The sequence below is a fragment of the Cricetulus griseus genome (genome assembly GCF_003668045.3).
Source record: "Cricetulus griseus strain 17A/GY chromosome 1 unlocalized genomic scaffold, alternate assembly CriGri-PICRH-1.0 chr1_0, whole genome shotgun sequence".
Lineage (NCBI taxonomy): Eukaryota > Metazoa > Chordata > Mammalia > Rodentia > Cricetidae > Cricetulus > Cricetulus griseus.
In genome coordinates, this window is record NW_023276806.1 from 147,799,922 (window position 1) to 147,823,416 (window position 23,495).

At 38.5% G+C, this 23,495-nt stretch overlaps 1 protein-coding gene across 1 annotated transcript in view; it reads right to left on the minus strand.

The window, feature by feature from the left end:
* Positions 1–16,680, minus strand: part of Lin7a (lin-7 homolog A, crumbs cell polarity complex component) — a 117,124-nt gene extending 100,444 nt beyond the window's left edge. Inside the window, exon 1 of the mRNA XM_035451922.1 lies at positions 16,599–16,680. Within this exon, the coding sequence (XP_035307813.1) occupies positions 16,599–16,680 (82 nt within the window). The remainder of the gene's footprint in view (positions 1–16,598) is intronic.
* Between the last annotated feature and the right edge of the window lie 6,815 nt (positions 16,681–23,495).

The following is a 23,495-nucleotide window of genomic DNA, read 5'->3' on the forward strand; positions in this document are numbered from 1 at the left end:
AATTGTAAGAAACCTAAGTGTGATTCAGCTGGATAGGATAACATCTCACATCCCAAAGGGTAGGTCTTCAAATCTCTTTCTCATGACCTTTCCCTCAGTGAGAAAGGTGCATCAGTAGTAAGCTACTGATGAACATGAACTATAACCAGGAGGAAAGAGAAAAGCATGTGGTCCAAGGCGGGAGATGGAAGGGAGGATGCAAAACATTATCCTATGTCCTGGATCCCATGGCATTACTGCAGGAGGTCTCTTACCAGTAAGAAGGGGTAGAGAACTGTAGACATAAGTTTCTGTCCTGCCTGGTCCCAAAGCTGTTTAGTCCCAAATGAACACACAGAGGCTAATATTAACTATAAACTATTTGGCCAATGGCTCAGGCTTCTTATTGGCTAGGTCTCTCTTAATTACTAGCCCATAATTCTTATCTATGTTTAGCCATGTAGCTTGGTATCTCTTTTTAGTGAGTCATTCTCATCTTGCTTCCTCTGCATCTAGCTGGCAAGCAAACTTCTCTGTTTTCCTCTTCCCAGAATTCTCCTAGTCGGGTAGCACCACCTATAATTCCTGCGAGGCTAGATCTTGCCTGTCCATTGGCTGAAACAGCTTTATTCATCAACCAATAAGAGAAACATATACACAGCATACAGGACAAACCCCATCAGAGAACTATACCACACAAGAAGGATTATATCTGAGCACCCAAAGAAGGAAGAAATGAAGTCAAGGACGTTCCACAGGGATACTCAACATGCATGGCCTTGCCTACACTGAGGCTCTTTACCCCTCTACCAGAATAGTAAGGGCCAAGAAACAAGGAACCATAGTCTGCACCTGAATGTAGGTAGAGGGCAGGTAAACAGGAACCCTCTGTGACAGGTGCATGCTTCATACAAATGGCTAAGTTGAAAGTAAATATAAAATACATTTTCTTATTCTTTTCTTTTTTGTTTGTTTTTTCTTTATTGGGAAAGGGTATCTCTGTGTAGCCCTGGTTGTTGTGAAACTCACTCTGTAGACCAGGCTGGCTTGGAACTTGGAGATTCATCTGCCTCTGCCTCCCAAGTGCTGGGTTTAGAGATATGCACCACTATCCAGCTCTGTTCTATTTTCTTAAAGCATTAAAGGCAGGGGCTGTTAAACATTATGATTACCATAGGGTGAATAGTTTAGGTTTACAGACTGTATTCTCTCTGTATCAACTATTAACAGTGCAGTTCTAGAATAAAATCAGCCATAGACAAATTCGAATGATGCAGCACAGTGGGGTTCCAATACAGCTTTACATGTGGACAGTGAAATGGAAACTTAAAACAATTTTGTGTGTCATGAAATAGTCTCTTGAGTTTTGCAACCATTAGAAATGTAGACAGCATTTATGAGTCACAAGTATATGTGATCTAGAGGTTTAGTTTACTAGTTTATGGGAAAGAGGAATCAAAAGTACAATATATGTATACAATAACATTTTAATGAAAACTTAGGCAAGGCAGTGGTGGTATACACCTTTAATCCCAGCACTTGGGAGGTAGAGGCAAATGGAGTTCAAAGCCAGCCTGGTCTACAGAGTGAGTTTCAGGGCATCCAGGGCTGTTACACAGAGAAACCCTATCTTGAAAAACAAACAAGTAATAATGACAAAAAGAAAAACTTAAATAAATTTATACTATACATTCTAGACTTCTGGGCTATCAACATAAAGGATACAAAGTAACCATCCAGGAGATTGTATTATGTCAGTAAAATGTCAATTAATATAAGGAACTCAAACCGGCAAACTCTTTACATCTGAAGAATTTGTCATTTGAAAAAAAGAAAAACCTTTCAACTCAAAACACATTCACACAGAGCCTTTATTGCTCTCCTCTTCTTCTTTTTATACAGTGCTAAAGCAGGGTATGGTCTTGAGTACAGGACCTAATGGCCACCAGTAAAGAATTCCACCAACTGAGCGATATACTCAGTTACCAGGAAAACTTCTAAGAAGGGATACTATGTGTATTTTCTTTTAAAGCTTTGAAAATAACAGAAAGTGGCTCAGGAGAAAGAACTTTCTGAAACATGACAGAGTGTGCATGGTGGGTATTTCTAAATCCAGAAAGGAATGTGTGAAGGTGAGAATGTATATCTTAGTGTGTACACACATATAATTGTCTTGCCACAGCTAATCTGCTCAGCTAAGTTAAGGAAAGACTATTCATGAGGCCATTGTCACAAAAAGAGAAGAGCATTGTCTTAGCTCTATCCATGCCACATTCTGACTACATCTGTCCTTCCAAAATTTGTATTTTGTATGGAGTCATTAGTGTAATGGTATTAGGAGGTGTAAGAATCAGGATACAAAGTCATGACAAGAGCCCTTGTATATAGAACTTGTATCCTAAAAGTAGAGGCTCCAGGGAGTGGTAGTGCTCCACTGAGTGAGGTCATAAAATTAAAATGCCTTTTGTGAAGAAATGTCAGGAACCAGACACTCTACCGGTGCCTTGAACTTGAGCAAGCCTTCAGATTTCTCTTATCAGAAATGAATGTCTATTGTTCATAAGTAACCAGTTTATGGCATTGTGTTGTAGCCACTTGAATGAGTCAAAGCAGACTACTGTAATCAAACAGCACAGACAGTGTTTTAAGGAGCAGAGAAAGAGTTCTCTGTCGAGCCTGGGGTTTCCTGGATGAAGGTTCTGGCAGGTTTGACCCGGAGAGAATCCTCTGCATTTAAACATCAGTTTTCTGTGTCTGACTTCACAAGGTGGAGCCCAAAGGAAGGCAGGAGGGAAAACAAAGGGAGAGAGAGAGCCATAAAGAAAAGGTGAAATTAAGGGGCCTGTAACAAATTTGCAGAAGAAAAAGAAAGGAAAAGAAGGGAGGTAGAAGGAAGGAAGGAAGGAAGGAAGGAAGGAAGGAAGGAAGGAAGGAAGGAAGGAAGAAGGAAAAAAGGAAGGACAGAGAGAGCTACCAAGGAGTCTTTGTCTTGTGATAGAAGCAGTAGTCCAATAATGGGAACCCCACCATCTTGGCATAACCCTCCTCAAATCTCAACCACAAGCAATTTCACATTGCCCAACACAACTTCAACATACACATTTTAAGGAAGAAAAACCATTCAGTTGTCTATAGGAGTGTGTCACTGTAACATTCACCAGTGGTAGCAATCCTTAGTATATGTAACTGGCATTATTTAGATGTCTGGCTACAGAAGAAATTGATGTCCAAGTGGTCCCAGAATTTAACATTCATCCAGAGCTTATCTGTCAGCCTCAGCTCACTCAAATATACTGAAGCTGGAGAAATGCAGAACTTCCCTCTGACCTTTCAAAATAACTGTCAACATCCCATCAGTGTTATATATTCAGCTTTGCTGTTTTACTTTACTTACTTAGGTTAATGTTCCACTATTCACTTAGTCAAATTCCATTTGTTAGAAAATATCTGCCATAGTGCAGAATAAAACTATATTAATCCCACAAGTGTAGTAGGAAATGGCTAATAAAAACATTTAGCTTGGAGGACAACTGGGTGTGGCAGTTCATGCAGGTGATCTCAGAACTCCAGAAGCAGTAGCAGAAATATTATGAGTTGTTTGAAGCCAGCCTAGCGCATACAGTGAGTGTCAGGCAATTCTAGCCTACAGAATAAGACCCATCTCATAAGAGCTGTCTCGGAGAAACCAAAACAAGCAACCATAGGAGACTACAAAAAGGAAATGAGGCTTCAGACCCCTTTAAACTTGACTTAGGTAGAACACCTCTTCAACACTGAATGATGGACTATAGAGTACTTTGCTAAGGAAATCCATGCTACAGTCCCAGAGCATGCATTTCAGTAAGGATGGATAAGCAGGGCGTGTTTGTGTACCTCAGGACACACAGAAATACTCTTGAAGCTGGGAAAAAAATAGATACTACAATTTTCTTCTTAAGCATGCAATTCAAGTCACAATATATTCCCAAATTCCCTTTTCCTTTTCCTGCTGGGAGGCAGTGGCTGAAGGGAAAAGAGAACTTGGGGCCCTCTTGCCATTTTAAGGACCTGTAAAAATCCCAAAATATAAAGTTTCCTGTGTGCATTAAAGATGCCTGAAAGGTCAGTCATTATCTCTTGGTCCATGGGCACAGCCTAGGAGAAAGACACATGATATCTCTGGTGTATTCCTATAATTTTGTTGATAGATCCTTTTTCACCCAAAGAATAACTGCTATAAACATACACAAGCACAACCATATATTAACCACCAGTAATTTTCAAGTATTTATGTTACAATTTTAAAATACATGATTTACATCAATCTTTCCTAATAGTGTAATAGATATATTTTTGTAAGTAAAGAGCAAATCTGTTCTGTTTCCTCTGTGGCTACTCTATGTTTCCTGTGTTCCTCTGACCTGTCTTCCCTTTGAAGCCTTCGAAAGCATTGCTGCCTTTATTTTTTTTCTTACAAGTTCACATTCCTCGGTGTATGTTACGGACTTGTGACCTTGTTTTTGATAATGTAGCATAGCCATTAAACACAAGGGGTTAAGAATCACTCCATGTGAACTAACATACTCTTTGTCCCTTAATTCCTGACTCTTCAAAATAACAATTACACTTAGCTTGTAAATTTGTTTTGATGGCTGACTGAAATGAAATATGCAAAGACCTAAGAATAATGTCTGATATGCCATCAATGATCACATGTAGGAAGGAGCTATGACCATCTGACTCAAAATGCATCCTCATAGTTAACTGCCAAGTGCCTATTTCCCCCTCAACTGCTATACTGAACTCTTTATTTGGGCACTGTCCAATGGTAGGCTTTTTCATGAATGGCTAAGTGAAGAAAAAATGAACCAAAGAAATGTGTGACCATGCTAAGTAGGCACCTTTGCTTTTATAAAAGAACAGAAGACACAACATGCAGAAATTAAGCACCGTTCCAAGCCCATATGCATGCACAGTAAACAGCAGAGCTGTAGGGCAAATGCCTATGTATCTAAATCTTAAGCCTTTGTACTTTTCAATTATTGCTCTGGGGAAGTAGGTATGACCCTAAAAGATGAGGGGTACCCCTGGCTAATGAGCATTTCCTGTAGGGATGGTCATGTGTGAGCACTTGCATTTTTACACCTGTTTGTGTATGTCTTCTCAGCTAACTTTTGCCACAACTTAATGAGATAAAGTCTCATTATTGTCACCCTGACAGAGAAACCAAAGAGGATTGCTACAAGAACACACCAAGAATACAATAATATTTCTCCAGTTTTCTATTTCTGTGATAAATACCATGACCCAAAGCAGCTTCGAGAGGAAAGGCCTTATTCCATGTTACAGTTTATGTAGTTGAAGCAGAGACCATGGAGGAACACTGGTTACTGCCTTACTTTTCAAGGTTTGCTCTCCTTTCCTTTACTTTTTTTCTTTCTCTCATTCTTTCTTTTTATTTTACAAAGATTTTTGTTTCACACAATCTAAGCTGTTCATTTACTTGGTCTGCTTAAAAAACTAGAGGTAAACAATGACTTACATTTCAAAATAGTTTCCTTGCTCCAGTTACACTAAAGATCTCATGCGTGTACCCACAACATATATCCTCCAAGCCAAACCTCACCTTGACTTCTAATAATATAATCCAAGATCAGTTACCTACAGGTGGCACTGTCCATAAATGGTCTGGACCCTCCTACATCAATTGTCAATTAAGAACATGCCTCAAGACAGGCCCATGGGCCAATCTAGAGATGGCAAAATCCTCAGCTAAGTTACCCTCTTGTCAAGAAATTCTAATTTGAATGAGGCTGATAAAACCTAACCAGCATGCATAGATCATAAACACACTGAGGTGGAGGTTATGTGGCTGTGACTGTAAAGGGAGAGACTGAACTGAGATTCGGCCGTCTGGACCCAAACCTCCCTTGAGCTGCTATCACATTTGCTTCTGAAACTTGTACATCCCTTTAAAACTAAATAGCTTTTATAAAAAGGGGGAGCCAAATAACTTTTTAGCTTATCTTCTTAATACATTTTAAAAATATATGTGTGTGGCTAACATATTTAGAAAAACACCACTGAGCACACCCTCAACCATTATTGAATATATGTCTGCTTTTGGAAAAAATAAAGTTTGTTAATTATATTTTCCCTGTATAATGTGCATAAACACAATGTTCAATAGTTTTATAATTCTAATTTTGAAGGAAAGAAACCTGGGATATTTCTGTTTAATAAAAATCTACCCCCTTGTGTCTCTATCCTCATTTCCTTGCTTGAAATTATGCAAGCCCAAAAAATAATCCATTTGGTAAATATTGGGAACAAATATTTTTATTACTATGATACCACAAAATATACAGTGGTAGATGTTAGAAAATTATGTGAAATACTCCTATTGTGAAATGGGAAGTAGAGACAGGAGACTCCCCCAGAAGCTTTGGGGGCAGCTAGCACCAACAGACGTAGGCTACCTCCAGCTCAGTGGAAGGTTAAGTCTGACACCAGAGATTGTCCTCTGACCTCCATACCAGCATCATGGCACATGTGTGCTCAGCTACACACACACACACACACACACACACACACACACACACACACACACACACCATATACACAAAAAATATTAAAATCATGTATGTTTAGGTTGAGAGCTATGTAAAGCAATACTTCTAATCACTTCTTATAAGTGTCCTATTGGAGTTATTAAAATCATTAATGACCTATCAATTAATAAGCAATTTAGGAAAAGTGTATGTAGACATAAGTTACATACACTTTTATATATACATTATTATATAGGAGGCATCTCCTTTGGATCTTTAAGCATTTCCAACAACTTCCTGTAACTTTTAAATGCCAAACTAAGTGTAGTCCCAGGCTCTTTGTGTAATATGGTAAAAGAAGCATTTTCTATTTTTGCCCCCTTCAGTATGCTGGGATCAGATGACATTCAGGGCTCAGGGAAGAAATGGTGATGCTGTTGAATGTTTACTATGTGTCAGACCCAATATGAGTAGTTTTTTGTTTGTTTGTTTTTTGAGACAGGGATTCTCTGTATTGTTTTGGAGGCTGTCCTGGAACTCCCTCTGTAGACCAGGGTGGCCTTGAACTCACAGAGGTCTGCTGCCTCTGCCTCCCATGTGCTGGTTTTAAAGGCATGCGCCACCAATGCCCGGCTCAGTATGAGTATTTTATACATATTAGAATATTAAAATAAAAATCTACATCTTTGCTATTAGTTTTACAATTTGCAGGTTAGAAAACTGAAAAACATAATAGTTAAGGAATTTTTCTGGATGTTGTGGAGTTAGTAAGTAGAAAAGCTAGATTTTAAACTTAGGTAGGACACCTTTAACCAGCATATTTTTAGGAATCATATTGCCTCCTGAACAAGATGGTACCTATGAAATGATGGAGAAAACAATAGGAACTGAAGGAAAATAGTATTGTGGTGCCCATTTACAGCCTACACAGTATTTGCTATCCATCATCTCCTTGAGTCCTTAAAGAGCGGGTATTGCTCCCTCCCACTCTATATCCTTTCTCATCTACCCCCCTCTTTTACTACACTTTGACTTCTTCTTTCCCTTGCTTTTCCTCATCAAAATGATCATCTTTGCAGTCACTTATTCCTGTTTGCACAGTGCCTGCTTCTGGTCTGTTGTCACATCCTCGTATAGCCTTCCTGAACTCACTGTGTAAGTTGCTTTCACTCTCTTGGTGGCTTCTTCTCTGGACTATTCTCTAGAGTCACACACACATTAAACAGTAGAGTTCTCACATACGCAGATGTTTTGTTTCTACCCTAACTGGGAATACCTTCGAAAGAGAATTTGTCCATCTTTTTTCCCCCACTTTTATCCCCCTTTCTCTAATGCATAGTAGGTATGTCACACAATGGACAGTCAAAATTTATCATTTTTTCTATTCCTGCCTTTTTATTGTATTTTGTTATTGTATTCTACCTTTTCATTGACTTTTTAAACTTGCTATTTGGATATGAGATTACCATTTAATTACTATTTGGATATGTGAGCATTGATTCATGGTGTTAGTGATTATCTCTGGGAAATTTAGTTATGCCTTCTAATAGCTTTTCAATTGACAACCAGATACTTTAAAATAGGTAATTTTGATTGCTCTGTGTTCACATTTTTGCTTACTTTTATCTTATAGCATTGGTTAAATGCTTTTGTATTGTTCTTGTGCTTAAATATACTGCTCCATCTTTCACCTTTAAATGTAGCATTCAGCATCACATTTGATAACTAATCTTTATCATGTTGAAGAAACCCCTTCTTACAGGTTGCTACAAGTTGTGTGTGTTGGAATCACATAGTAAGCTTACATTTAAAATATGGGTAAAGCACTACAATAAAATAGTCCCTAATGTTGAACCATACTCCTTCCTATGAACCATTGGTTCACAGATGAGTGGGGTGGTACTTCCTTCCAAGAGGGAATCTAGATATTTAACTCATGTTTCTAGCTAGCATCATTATGGGGGATGAGTTTTAAGCAGGCATTTAGAGTTGGGAATTCTAGATACTAAACTATCTACATAATAAATGAGTTTAGGTCTGCTGCTACTTGTCATATCCCAGTTGAGTCACTTTTCCATAACTGTTAAAGTTTTCATTGTGCTCTAAGGCATCACTAAATGAGGAACTTGCCAACAATGAGTCATACCTAGATTTGAAAATTTTTACTAATTCTTAAAATAATCCCCCATAGATTATGAAATACTAATATTTTATTACAGTACTGGCACAAGTCTTACATTTAATTTTAAAGAGATTGATTTTTAATATTTTGATGATTTAATCACACAGCTTGTTTTGACTTTATTAAAGAAAATGATCAATATTTTCCAAATCAACTACTCTTAAATAAGATTGCCCCAATCATATACCAATGCCATCAATATGAATCTAATCACATTGTGACTTGATTCCATGTAATGAATGAAAACTACACTCCCTTCCATTGAATTTTATCTGCTTCATTGTAACCTGCCAGTTTAGCTAGGTACAATCTTAGAATTCTGATATTGTTGGCCCAATTATTTCTTATTTTCTCAAGATGTATGCCACCAATAAATCTGATTAAAATATAACTCGTGAAACTCAGCTGGAATCTCAGTAATGATGCAAAGCACTGAGACCCATTCATTCTTAGAGCAGCATTCAAGCACTAGAAGCCCACTTCATGTAGCTCTATATTTTCAACAAGGCCTCTTGCACAGCTAATAGCATCCTGAGTGTGGAACACAGCTGTGTTCTTCTATAAAACCCATCCAATCTATTTTCATCGGCCCATGTACCTGCTGCAGAATCCCCACTTTCTTTTCTAATGGTCCATATTTTATTATTCTAATAACATGCCTTATATTATGCTCTGCTAAAAGATATCACCAAATAGTTTTGTCTGTCATTCCCTAAAACATCTTTGTGTATTTTCTTACAGTAATGCTACCTGTTCAACCTACTGTTCTCTCATTTTCCTTGAGCATCACTGTCATTAGTCCCTAAGTCACAGGGTCCAATTATTCCATTGCTGTTCAGTAGACCCAGTTATCACTTGATGCTCACTTCTCCCCCATATAACCTGGAGGTTTTAAATCTTATGAACATTCTGTGACTTCTATTAATCTATCCTTTTTTTTTTTGGTGATGGCAATTCTTTGCTGCAATATCTTATGCAGAATTAATGTTACTATGACAACACCGATCAAGTAAACAAAAAGAACAGAACCAGGTGGACTTGAAATTGCTTCAGTGTCTCTAAACGTGGTGATTAGTTTAAACCAGGAGCTCTGTGCTTCCTGGGCAACACAGACAGCTGTCTGAATACGACTTCAAAAGAAATTTCAATCCCACGTGGTTTTTAAGTGTTTTTAGGCACATTTGCTTTCATAGGCAAGTCTTCAAGTGTAGCTAGCATGTTACTTAGCAAAACTCAATCTGAAAAAGTTCTTGATCCCATTGATTAGAAGTAATGAAATGGTGAGATCATTGTGACTTTTAAAGAGTTTTTTTTTGTTTGTTTGTCAATAGAGAGTGCTTTTTAAATAAGTTGATCTTGACCTGTTTATCATGTCATAGTTCTATCCTTCATTAATTGGTAGTTGTGAAAAAATGAAATCACAGAGGAGCTCATTTTTGTGTACTGGGGTGGGGGCAGGTGCTTCTATGTAGCCCCCTTTTCACATTAAAAAAGGCTTCATGGTCCCATTATATGGACTAAATGTTTGGTTCAGTCACCAACTAAAACAGTAGGATCAATGCAGAAAAATGGATAGGAAACTATGAATATCAAAAACAGTGCCTCTCATTGTTTCTGGCCACTTGCTGAGCTATACACTGACACAGACAGACAGAAACACACACACACACACACACACACACACACACACACACACACACACACACACACTAACCAAGTGATAACCTAAAGCAGCCATTGCTTGTGTATTATTTTAGGTTTGTACTACTAAGTGGTCCTTATTCTCCACTATATGGCTAGGAGCCTACAGTGATCCTTGAAAATACACCACACAAAAAAATAAAAAAAAAAACATTAATTTCATGAATGACAGGACCACAGCAAAAAAGACTTTTAACAAAAATAGTTTGTAAAATGTTCACTAATGCCTCCAGAAAATATTTTCTTAAAATAAACAACCACTTAGTGTTCATGAGCTGAACTGTATCAGCAGGCTGCCGATGTTGAGGTGTTCCTACGAGACACAACATTCTTAGCTTTCTTGTTTGTTTCTTTTTTTTTAATCAAAGTTATCAGGTATGCAACTTAGAAACAATACTAAAATTATAATGTTTATTTTTCTTCTTGCTTGTCTTTTTTCTGTAGTAAAAATCCCTCCAAATAAAAACAAAACCAGAAAACCAAGGTGCAAGAGAAGGAATGGCCCTCTTCAGACTATGAGCAAAAGCAATTTTCAGGTGAATACAGATTTTATAAAAACTGATGAATGTAGTTGATTAGAAAATCTATAGGCTGCCCAGGGCTTGAATTGAAAGATACATAAAGTAATAGGGTCTGTACGCCTTGAAAAGTGAAAAGGAAAGAGAAAATGTTAATGTATCACAAATGTTATGAAGACTGTGGCACCATGGGATGGATTCTCATCCACATTCAGTGTTTGTTCTGGTGTTATCTTCCCCCACAGTATAAAACTTCTTGCTTTTCCAGTAGAAACTTTAAAGGACACAAGTTTGATCTTTTTAAATGAGGAAATACACTTAAGTCTAGTTTAATCAATAATTCAAATTATGATAAAAGAAGCCAAGAAATAGCAATTTCCATTTCTAGTTTTGCAACTTATCCAAATTGAAGTTGAAACACAGAAAAGTTAGATGATGGCAATTGTATGAATTTACCGTGTTGGCATGCTAAAATAGGTTGTAAGCTATTGGTCATGGCATTAAAACCAAAGATTTGTAAATTGTGTAATTTTAATTAACTCCTAAATTTTATTTTTAAAATATTTACTTTCTTTTCAATTATGCATTTTTTTTCTGTGTGGGGAATATGCCCATGTGAGCGCAAGTGCCTAAGAAAGCTAGAGGCACTGGATCCCCTTGAGCTGAGGTTACAGGTGATTGTGAGCCACTGACATGATTCCAGGAACCACATTTAGGTCCTGGGATCAGTAGTTGCTCTTAACTGTGAGAGTTATCTCTCTAGACCCCCCCCCAAAATTTAACTATTCATTTTTCTACAATAGGTTTTATATTATCACATTAAAGGTCATAATTTTCTTTAAAGCCACTTGGTTTTAATTTAAGGGGAAAAGGTTAAACAAAGGGGAAAATTTTAAGAATTTTTTTCATATTATCCTTTCTGACCTTGAAATTGGACTTGTAGGAGAACTGAAGATACTGTACACACCATCAGTGTTTAATACAGAAAAGCATTTCTATTTTCTATAAAGATGGCAGTATCAAGTACCACGCGATAGACTCTGCTTTGTTGCCCTGAGTTAAGCTGAAGGTCATTCCTAATTTTAGAGATTAAAATCTGGTGAAGCCAATCTCTGAAAATAGAAAGAGGGTCTGGGAACATTTAAAAGCTGGGAAGAGATAAATTTCATGCTTTTCTCCTTGTCAGAATTGCCACTTTGCCACAAGGGTAAATTATATGTACTGATGTCTCCCTTGCTGTCTAACCCACAAAACTCAAATTCTCATAAGTGATATTTTACCCTGACCATAAAACCTAGTGTAAAACTGATCTGTACATTCACTCAGCCTATACAACCAAATTTCTAAACAAAGATGTAGACTTATGGTACAATTGTTTTGTGGTAGTTTTTATTTTTTATTTTATTTTACTTTATTTTTGCTCTCAGTATGTTAACTAGATGGTAACTAAGTAGTGAATCTGGAACTGATTTACTTCCTTCACTATGATTCTTTTTAGTTATCATTATATTAACACAAGACATGAAGACCAACTGAAAATTTTCTTTCTCAATGAGCCTTCCTTATCAACACCAACCAAGTAGCTCTCACCCCCACAATCTCTCCTTCAATTTTTTTATTCAGAGCATTTCACATTGTCATATTCTCTAACATCATTATGGGTCACATCGACTGTCCCCCTGGCTACCATCTTCAACTCTCCCTTCACTTAGGCTCCTTCCTCTTCGGCTTGCTTTTTCACAGTAGCTGCTGTGATGTGCCCGGAAACCTGTGCTTCCTCCTCCAAAGCATCTTCACCCTCCCATTATTGACAAAGCTTATTTCCTCCTTTTTTTCAGTTCCTTTCTCAAATATCACAATTTCAAGGGGTCTTTCCTTGACTGATTCATCTATAAGAGTGGCCTCTTGTCATTTGTTCAATTTTATTTTTACTCTGTCAGCCTCATATCTATGAGAATTCATTGTTATCTCTCTCACTGGCATGCAAACACTACTAGATTTTACCTGTTTTGCTCATCTGGCACTACTATAGTGCTTAGAGCAGTGTTTGGGACAATGCTGACACTCAGTAACCTTTAGTAAATCAACCCCTTACCATTTGTCTCCTCTAGTATTCTCTGAAGATTCATAGAGACCCAAAACCTTTCGTCTTCTATTCCCATAGTATGTCATATGCAACAGGTAATAAATGTATATTGAATGAATTGTCTGTGTGGCTTAAGAAAAAACAAAACAAAAACCTTTCTGTAGCTGCCCTTACTTATGACAGAAATTAGAATTGTCATTTGTATAGCTTCTTCATATACTCTGAGCCCACATAAAGTGTGACTTTTAGTAGGGCCTTGATAAGTAAATGAAGAAACAGTAAACAGGAATCTACTCTATCCATAGTCATCTCTAAGGTCTGCAATGCTGGTTAGTCCAATGTCTTGATGCAGTTAGAAGATAATCTATTTCTTTTGGCTAGCCTGGATCTTAAAGTCTTACTTCCCAGACAAAACCCAAGATGAGTGTGACTTCTAAGAGTCTTACTTTCAGTTATTGCATTTGAATTTGAGATGATTAACCTTAGTTTAAATCCTGTAGCATTGGTTTGTTTCCTTAAAAACTTTTCCTGAAGAGATTCAGTTTGTGTGTGTGTGTGTGTGTGTGTGTGTGTGTGTGTGTGTGTGTGTGTGTGCGCGCGCGCGCGCGTGCGCGTGCACACACCCATGCCTTATGTATGTATGTATATTTGTATAATGCTGTTGTAGGACACTAAGCAAGAATTAAATCTACTATTTAGAGGAGGTATAGCCTTAAAACCAAACCATCTTTCTTCATTTCTTTTGTGTTTTATATTTGAATGAATGAAAACACTAGAAATGAACCAGGAGCCCTAAAATCATAGCATGTGTCTTACGATTTGCTGAGATATACTTGGTTGTCCCTGACAAGAGTCTTATTTCCTTCTTCTGTGTTGTTCACCAGCTGACATCCTGCCTGGTGCCTGATGGTACACATTTTTAATTCCAGCACTCAGGAGGCTGAGGCAGGCAGATTTGCCAGTTCAAGGCCAGCCTGTTCTATAAAGCAACTTCCAGGACAGTCAGGACTACTCAGAGAAACCAGATCTTGAAAATAAAATCAATAAAAGGCAAAGCCTTAGTAAGCAACTGTTGCTGACAGAAATGCATGAGTGAACAGGGGAAAGGTTCCTAACAACTTCCCTATGTGTGCTCTACCAACCTTGCTAGCTCTGCAGGGCTGTGACTGCATTTCACACCAGCTGTATCTCGGTTTGGTATGACATCCCTATAATCAATAGTTCTTGGTTTACTTCAGGCTTTGCTTCACTAACACTAATTTACATTAATTTTAGATTCCCACCACAAATATGGGACTATGAGGAATTCAAAGATAGGTTCAGAAATCGCCTCATCTCTCAAGGAGCTACACCCATTGGGGAGACAAAAGTAGCAACCACTTATAAAGGCTTTGGGAGGGCAAATCTATAGTGTACCAAATGGGACCCTGGAGCTTGGTGTGATCTACTCTCCAGTAGGTGGCCAAACACGGGAACCTAAGTTAGGGTAAAACTGCACAATATTGAATCATCAACCCCAAATTCCTAATGACCAACTGAGTTAAGCCCTTTTCAAGGGCAAAGTTTAGAATTCCACATTCCATCAATTTGAATCATAAAATTACCTACTGGATCATACTAAGGTACCATCACAATGAAGTAGAGGGAAGGTACTTTATTGATAGTCTTCTCACTCATCAAGCAGCCCAAGCCAGTAAGGGTAGAGGGTTCATTAATTCAGATATTCACATAGTTAACCTAGCTTTGCTTCCTGGGTTACTGTCTGGAGTACTGCCATGTACCATCTGAATAGAAACAAGAATGTGCTTTTCATCTCTGTCTGCTTAATACCTCCTCTAACAATTGGCTGGGGCACCTAAAGGATAAGATACCCTGTTTCCCGAAGTGTGATAATTGTATTAGAAATAGCCGTAGTGGGATATAAACTTCCTTGGTTATGTGGTCTTCTTGGAGTGATTGCTTTTCTAACGTAGTTAGAACTTGGGATGTTTAACAGAGTTAAACTTGGGATGGTTGATGACAGTAATTTAGTAATGGGACAATATAAGAGCTCATCACATTAAAACAGAAATACTTGGGAAGCCCATCGTTTTTAATAGCTTGCCATCTGCTTGGCTCTTATCAGCAATGGAATTATCCTGCTTAGTACGGATGATATTGGGGGTAAAACCATAGATTATATGACAGGTTTCTGAGCTTTTTACTGTTACTAATTTGCGAGTTTGTAAATGAACATTTCTCAATATAAAAATCAGTTATTTTTCTTCTCTTACCCCAGGTAAGGTTGCTATGGGCACCACATAATATCTGTTCTGGCACTAGCAGATTGAGTTAAAGTCACCAAAGATCTCTCCAAATTAAGAACCACAAACAGAGTTTACCAGCTTTGCCACTATGCTCCCCAGCAGGATGCTTTTTTTGCCTTGCTGGGCCCTGCTAGTTTAATCCCCCCGAAAGAGAAATTTTAGAGGGACAAGGACTAAATCATTTTCTTCTGAGCACAGCATTTTCAAATGTCTGCCCAGGGTCCTAAGCCCTGCGGCTGAGGACAGGAGCTAGAGGTGCCCTCTTTCTGCAGAGCAGGGACTCTGGAGCCCTAGTACCTGGACGTGGGAAGGGAGAAAGGAAACTCCTACTCACAGGAACCATTTGGGTGCACTAGGCAGGCCCAGATCCTAGAGGAGAAACCAGTATCCAGGCTTGGGAAGGTTTGAGGAGGTAGCAAACGCTGGCTGTTTCCCATGCAGCCAAAGAGTAGGACGCACAGGTCACAGGATAGAACTTAAACTGTTACCCAGCCTGCGCTTTGTCCCTGTTCTGTCTGCAGCCCAGGCACGGAGGTGCACTTGTCTGGTAAAGAAAAAGGTTGGTTTGGAGCAGGAGACAGGAGTTGCTACCGCCCTGGAACTGCAGGCGAAGGGAGCACCGAGACCCAGCGACCCAAGCAGCAGCTCCGGACAGGGAGCTGAAGCCAAGCCAGCTCGCCTCCGTGATGTGGCGTTCCCTAGCCAGCTAAGCTAACCGGATTCCGCTCTGCCCTTTCGCCCGAGGGCAGCGCCCTGGCTTGGGCAGCCCAGCAGCGGTGCACCCAGCTACCCTGCCAAATGCACTACCGCTCCGGGGCGATCTCCCAGTCACCGCAGCTGCATAGAGCCTGTCTCCATCACAGGGACAAACTTCCTCCCTCCGGGTCTCTGGGCCGGCAGTTGTTAGCTGGCTTCCCCACTAGTCCCTTCGCTGCTCTGACTGGGAGAGCTTTCTCTGCCCCTCTCCAGCCTCCAGTCACCAGCGCTCAGCGGTTCCCACAGAACCTCTCCAACAAAGCCGGGGCCGGGAGGCGACCCAGCGAGGGACTAGGTCTGGCGGCTGGAGCATTGGAGCCCTGGCTAGGCATCCACGCCCCGGCGAGCGCAATGAGAAGAAGCGGCAGGAACCAGGCGAGGAGAGAAAGTGTCCTGCTCCAGGCGCGAAAGCCTCCTGGGCTGATCTCCTCGCCCAGCTGCCCCTGGCCGAGCGCATCCTGCTGTCCCAGTGGGACTGGGCAGGGCGGAAGGGAAAAGCAGTGCGGACTCAGTGGCCTGATGGACCAGCCGCTCCCTTACCTCTGTCCAGAGTAAGCGGCTGGACCACTGTCAATGTCGCCATGTCTGCCGTGGGAGCCGAAGTGACGCTCAGCTTCAGCATCAGCAACCGCTTGTAGTGAGAAAAAGAGGAGGAGATTGGGGGCGGGGGTGGAGAGGGAAGACGGAAAGGAGGGGGAGGTGGGGGAGGCAGGAAGGTGGCGATGGAGGAGAAGAAAGCTCGGGTGGGTTGGTAGCCAAATGGGAGACTCAACTGTTCTGCTGAGGCGAATCTTCAGACGCAGCGCCGAGCAGGGCAGATATCCACGAGCGCCTGCATGGCCAGGCGCTGAGAAAGGAAAGCTCAGCCCTAGAACTTTGCTCCTCCACCCATGAGCTCTGGCTGGGTGTAGCTGGTTAGCTGTCTTTCAACTTTCCACCCAAGCGTAATGGTCAGAATGCACTTGTACACAGAGGACACGAAAACAGAAGAGAGTTGGGGACAGAGGTTTATTTATTTATTTATTCATTTATTTATTTTTAGAGTAAGGAAAATTTCAGCCTATTAATCCCACATCCCTTTAGAAAGAAAACGCCTCTGGCAATGGGAGGTGGTGCTCTATCATTGTAGTTGCTGTTAATTTCTGTTGAAAGCTTTCTTAGAATGTCCACTCCTAACAGTACGAGGTAACTGACAGAAGGTCAGGTTTCCATAGGTAAGTGTTCATTTAGGAGCTGGGTATATTGTTTAGGAAATAATTTGCCTTTACAAGCAACTTCCTTATAATGTTTTAAAATTAGAAAGGGGCTTCTGTCATTGAAAAATATCTAGGACCTTTCCACATTAATCTAGAAGAAGCATGTATTCAGGGGTGTTACTTATTGATTAATTAGCATATGTGACAAGAATTGAAAAAAGAGTATTATATGCCATTTACTACATTCTAGGTTCATTCATTCCCTGTAGCTTCTGGATTAGGCTAGGATAATATTAAAGGGCTTATTTGAGAGTCAGTTGACCAGGATTCAGTTACTGGAGCCTTCAAATACTGACTGTGAACCCTTTAATCCCAACTTTCACTAAATTTCCACCAAGCCTTATCTCCTTATCAAACCATGAGGAAGCATGGGTAAACCTCCTCTGGGAATAATGGGAACAGCACCTGGGTGACAATGCTTTCTCTTCATCCCTATGACAGTTAAATAATTCTGGTGACTACCAAGACACTCCTAGAGGGTGATGGGTTACAAAAAAGTATTTGCTTATAATCGATGTGATGTTCTTCTAATTAAATAAAGAGAAAGCAGTAGACTTGATTGAAATAGTGGAAGATGATTGGCTATCTATCCATTCACCAAGTCCTTAGTGACACACAGAGGGTGTGATTTGAGGAAGAAATTTGATCATGAAATTCAACTCTTAATCACGCATATTATCTGCCAAACTCACAGGCTCTTGTAATCCCCAGTCTCCTTACCTGCCAAACAAGGGGACCAATTACAGTGACCTGGTAATCAGAGGAAACTGAGTCTATTCTGCAATTGATGAGCTGTTGATGGGCCTGTCAAAAGGGATGTGCTCCCAAATTATAAGCATGCTAGTAACATCATATGGACTGAGCATGTTATATTTATGTTTTTAGGGATATATATGTATATGTATATATATATATATATATATATATATATATATATATATATGAGTGTGTGTGTATGTGTGTAAAATAACAACTAGAGAAATAGAGTCCATGAATTTGAGGTGGGAGGAGACAGTACATGGGGAAGAGGAAAGGGAGGAAACGGGGAAATTATGTAATTATACTTTAATTAAAAATTGAGGAGACTTTACAAAGGAATATACTTTGTGGTACTGCAGAGATGGCACAGAAGTTAAGAGCCTACACTGCTCTTGCAGAACTCTCAAGTTCAGTTCCCAGGACAGACTTCACATGGCTCACAGTTCCCTCAAACTCCAGCTTCATGGGTCTCTGACACCTCTGGCCTCCTCAGGGATCTACATTCTTATGAACAGTCCCACACAGACAAATAACTAAATTAAAATAAATCTTAAACCATGAATGTACTTGGAGAATAGTAGGTTATAAATTTATTAGTAAAAATTACTAATTATTACTGATATTTACTAGTACATGATTAGTTATTTATTAGTTTAAGACCTATGCTAAGGACTGGTCGGTCATAGAAAGGCTGACAAGATTGAGCCATCTTTCTTACTACTTAGTCCTGGCTACTTGACAGTGAGCAAAGCATGGAATTCTGTGCAGGAAGTGCCTTAAGCAATATAGAAAGAAAGCATTGTGGGAGGCAGAGAAGCAACCAGCAACTCTAAGTGGTTATCGGTATACACAGGTCCTAAAGGACGTAACCAGAAGAAGAAATCCAGCTGTGTGTCTTGAGAACAGAATGTGTTTCAGGGGTTTGCACAAAATATCAAACTCATTCAATAGCTGAGGATGGAAAAATACCAATCCCTGGCCATTAATGTAAATCTTTAAACAAAAATCTTGATTAGAAATGTGCACATCAGCTTCTTGATTCACCTCTCCAAAAGTCTTAATTGTATCCATTTGAACATAAACTTCAGATTTTGAGGTTCTTTGAATTTATGTTTCCTAATGGTTCTCCAGGACCAACATTTTATAGCATGTTTCTTAACTTATGTTTTGAGTTCCTTAATTGAAAATTTGCTCTACCCTTTTTCTTTTTATGTTGTCTCCTTTTTTTTTTCAAGAACTAAGAGAGGAAGTGTCATTAACCAGCTATCCATCAGTTATTATTCCTACTGTTGGTAATTTTGGTATCCTTAGGTTATGTCTAAACACTTGTAGAAAATTATTAATATGTCATCATGCACAATCAGTTGTTTTCATTAAATTAACTTGTGAACTAGAATTTCTATCATCTTTCAGAGACACCGGGGACGTAGGAAAATGTCCTGAATTTTCTTCTTGTGCATGGATATATGTGCCCATGCTCAGATCTCATGCACAATAGTCTGATCACCACAGTTCCAAACTTTGTTTCATCAATGTCTCTGTGCTTGACCTATTCATATGCTGTTCTTTTTCTGTTTGTATCAGAGTTGTTGAGATATATGTAATTACATTTCACTCATAGCCTTTGGTTACCCAGTCACTCTATTATTTCCTTAGAAGACATATAGTAGTTTAATTCACTGGCAACTGAATTTTCAATATTATTAACTTAATTTAATAAATAATTTATTAAGTAGCTTTTGTGGTCAAGGATTGACCCTATGATTTTCTCCTAGTCTTTCTAGCCCTGATAAGTAGATATTTTAATTCAATTTGGTAGATAAGCAAACTAATGCTCAGAGAAGTTAAACTACTTGTTGTAATAAAAAAAAACAAAAACAAAAAAAAGCAAAAACAAAAAATCAAAAAAAACCGGCACCAGAGAAAAAGTTGCCATGAGACAGTTGAAGTGGAGAGAATTTTAATTAAGGAAAAGGGATCATAAAAGCAGGAAAGAGGAGGGGGGAGACCTGCCTCTGGGGACAGGAGCATTGGGAAAGAGGAAAGAGAGGCAGAATGGGGGGAGGCAACAGACAGAGAGAGGAGAGAGAGGGATGAGAGGTGGGCAGGACCCTTTTAGAGGGGAACATAGTAAACAGGCACAGGTGGTGCTCTTAGTGACAGCAGCTGAGAATATATCCCCTCAGAACTCTAAGGCAGGCCAGTGCAGATGCCTAAATATTAACACTACTTAGTAACAGCACCTAGACACAGGAGCTGCTATGTTTTCAGGGAAGAAAATACAACACTACCTTATGAATATTTAGTGTTTCAGACATTTATTTCAATTGCAGGTGTTAAGTCTCATTCATATTCTCTCCCCCTACCTCCAGCCATTCTCCACTTACTTGAGACACAGTCAGAGAAGGAATGTATGGAGGCAAGCATTCTGTTTCCAATGTAAACCAATGCAGCTAATAATAAAACAACTGTCTGCTTTGAAATATAAAATCTGTTCTTGCTAGAAATTTCATTCAAAGCTAGTTAAATCTTCTTTCCTTAATTGAATCTTTTTAAATTACATGGCAGAATCAAGAAAAGGTTTGCAAAAGGCATTAGCATACCAAGAAAATATGTTTAGCTAAGTTTTCAATGGAATGTAATAAGCACAGCTTCACATGAGAAAAATAGCACCCTCTAACTGAAACTCTATCTCACCATGTGTTAAACATTAGTTTTGACTAATTCAAGGTATCATGATAGCTTTCCTAACTCACAGGGCTTTGTCAAAATGCCACTAAATTAAGATGGAGAATCAACCTATACTTCAGCATGAAATGTTTTAACTCATCATTAGGAAAAAATCTGATTGTACTTACTGTCTTCTTAATTTGTTTTAGTAACAACTTGTCTATTGCTTCAACAGATTCTTTGTATACTTGCTATTTGCCAGACACTGTTCTAGGCACTTGAGATAATGAAATATAAGAAAGAATAAATCCTATTTTCACTTACTTTCTGCATTACAGAGGAGAAACAAGAAAGAGTAATTAGCAAGTCAGTACTATGTAGAAAAATGTTGGCAATTAAATTAGTTCAAGAAAAATTTCAGATTCATTAAAGGTAGATGTACAAAATGTAGCATCTTAGAGAATAATTGAGCCAAGCCAGGATGGCAGATAGACATACCTAGCTAAAATAAAGTGTTTGTTGTAGACTACCATAAAATAACAAGCCATTGAGAGTCAAAAGGTAGAAAATAAGATAATTACTAGAAAGGTAATGAACCTTTCATTTCATGCCTCTTACAAAAAAACGATAATGACCACTAAGGGAAAAATTATTTGGTAGCATCTACAATAAAACTTGCTAACATCAGAATGAAGAGTTACTAATTCCAAGTTGGATATCAGAAAATTAAAGATGAAATGAAAATATTAAGAGTCAATTCTCATTATTTTTAATTTACCTCGAACTAATAAAAAATACATTGTGAAGGGAGGAGAGCTGAAATCTGAATAATTATTCTTTAGTTGTAGAATCCCTTTTGTGTTTTCTCACATCATTAATTATCATGGAACTCATAAATGTTATATTTTTACTCTGCTTCTGTGTGTGAATAGCATGATTCATAAATATGAAGCCTTTTTATGAATGTTTTATTTATGTCTATTTGTTTCATATAATAGAAAATAATTTATTTTAAATTATCATCTTTGGTTTATTTTGTAATTGTCATAAAGTGAAATGTTCATTTTGTACTGGGCATCATTTTGAATTTACAGTATAAGTCATAGGTGATATTTTAATAAAGCAATTTAAATTCAAAGCTTTTAAATTTTCTTTTTATTATGCACCCAACCTCACATTTCCTAAATTTATGCCAGGAGAGCATAGGAGATAAAGAGATACAGTAAGCACAAATACAAGAAAAGTATATACAACTTATCTTATCTCACAATTTCTCTTTATTAACATATTTTTATCACTATGAGCTTAAAGTTTTCAGTTTATTCTGAGTAAAAGACTGAATTTGTTTGTTTTGGTGATGCTGACAATTGATGTAAGGCTTTACATGTACAAGCCATGTGCTTTATCACTAGCCTACTGAGCTCCAGCTCCAGATTTTACATCTATTCATTGTACATTAAGCACCTGCTGTGTACCAAGCACTAATATATGGCTTTTGTTTAGTTTTGGTAAAGGGGGAAAATAAAATATAAACTAACAATAAACCAGACAAACTTAGATAGAGGTAATCATAAATGCTGGACTTGGTTTTGTGAAGTTTATCTGAGAAATAGTTCCAGGAATATCTTATTGTACATTAGTCATGATGTACAAGACAGTTCCTTTTTTTCCTGGAAAGTAAATTATTATGCAATTATAATATGGTCCATGTGGTGGTGTGAATGAAAATGGTCCCCATAGGCTCATATACTTGCAGGTTTAGTCCCCAATTGGTGAACTATTTGGAAAGATTGGGAGGTGTGTCTTTGCTGGAGGATGGATGTGGCTTTGAGGTTTCAAAAGCCCATGCTAGGACCAATGCTGCTCTCTCTTTCTGCTGGATACTGAAGGATGGTCATTGTGTAAAGTCCTGCCTGCTACTGTGCTTCCTGCCATGATGGTAATGGACTAACCATCTGAACCTGTAAGTGAGTCTCTAATTAAGTGCTTTCTTTTATAAGAGTTGCTGTGGTCATGGTGCCACTTCACAGCAATAGAACAGTGACTGAGACAGCCCACAAATGTGTCACATTGTACTAGATAGAACCACATCCATACCACCTTTGATGTATCCCTTCCTGACCTGGACACTGGACTTATGGTAGAGTTAGAAATCTTTATGCTGTTTGTTGAGGAGTTTATGACATAACTGGAAAAGAAATAGAAGCATAGAATTGGTATATAATGTATCCCCAAGAAAAAAATGCTACTATAAATTTGTATGTTTTAAATGTATACTGAAACGGAAGGAAGAAAACCTGTACTTGGAACTGTTCTAGAAATTGTTTATTTTCTTTCAGGAGAAACAAGGGATATTTTCTTTCTTTTATGGAGAAAATAAGATGATTTTTCCCTTTGAGCATGAAAAGACACATTTTCAGGCTTTGACTAGGGTCATCTAATTAAGCAGTCAAGATCTTCTAAAAGATTTCATTGGAAACTAAGAGAGGCAGTGAAGACTCCTTTGGGTTTTCTGTGGTGAAGAGAATTTACCATGTTGACTATGGTGACTCTAATCATCACCTTGATTGTTAACAAGGATCCTGGGGTCTTATTTAGGATTTTAGCCTCAGTTCAATTTTCAGTGCATTTATTCATTTATTTGTAGGACATTTATGTGTAGAGGAGGGATATGCAAAAGTACCAGGGTGCATGGGCAGAGGTCAGAGAACAACTTGCAGGAAGTCAGTTCACTTCTTCTACCATGTGGGTC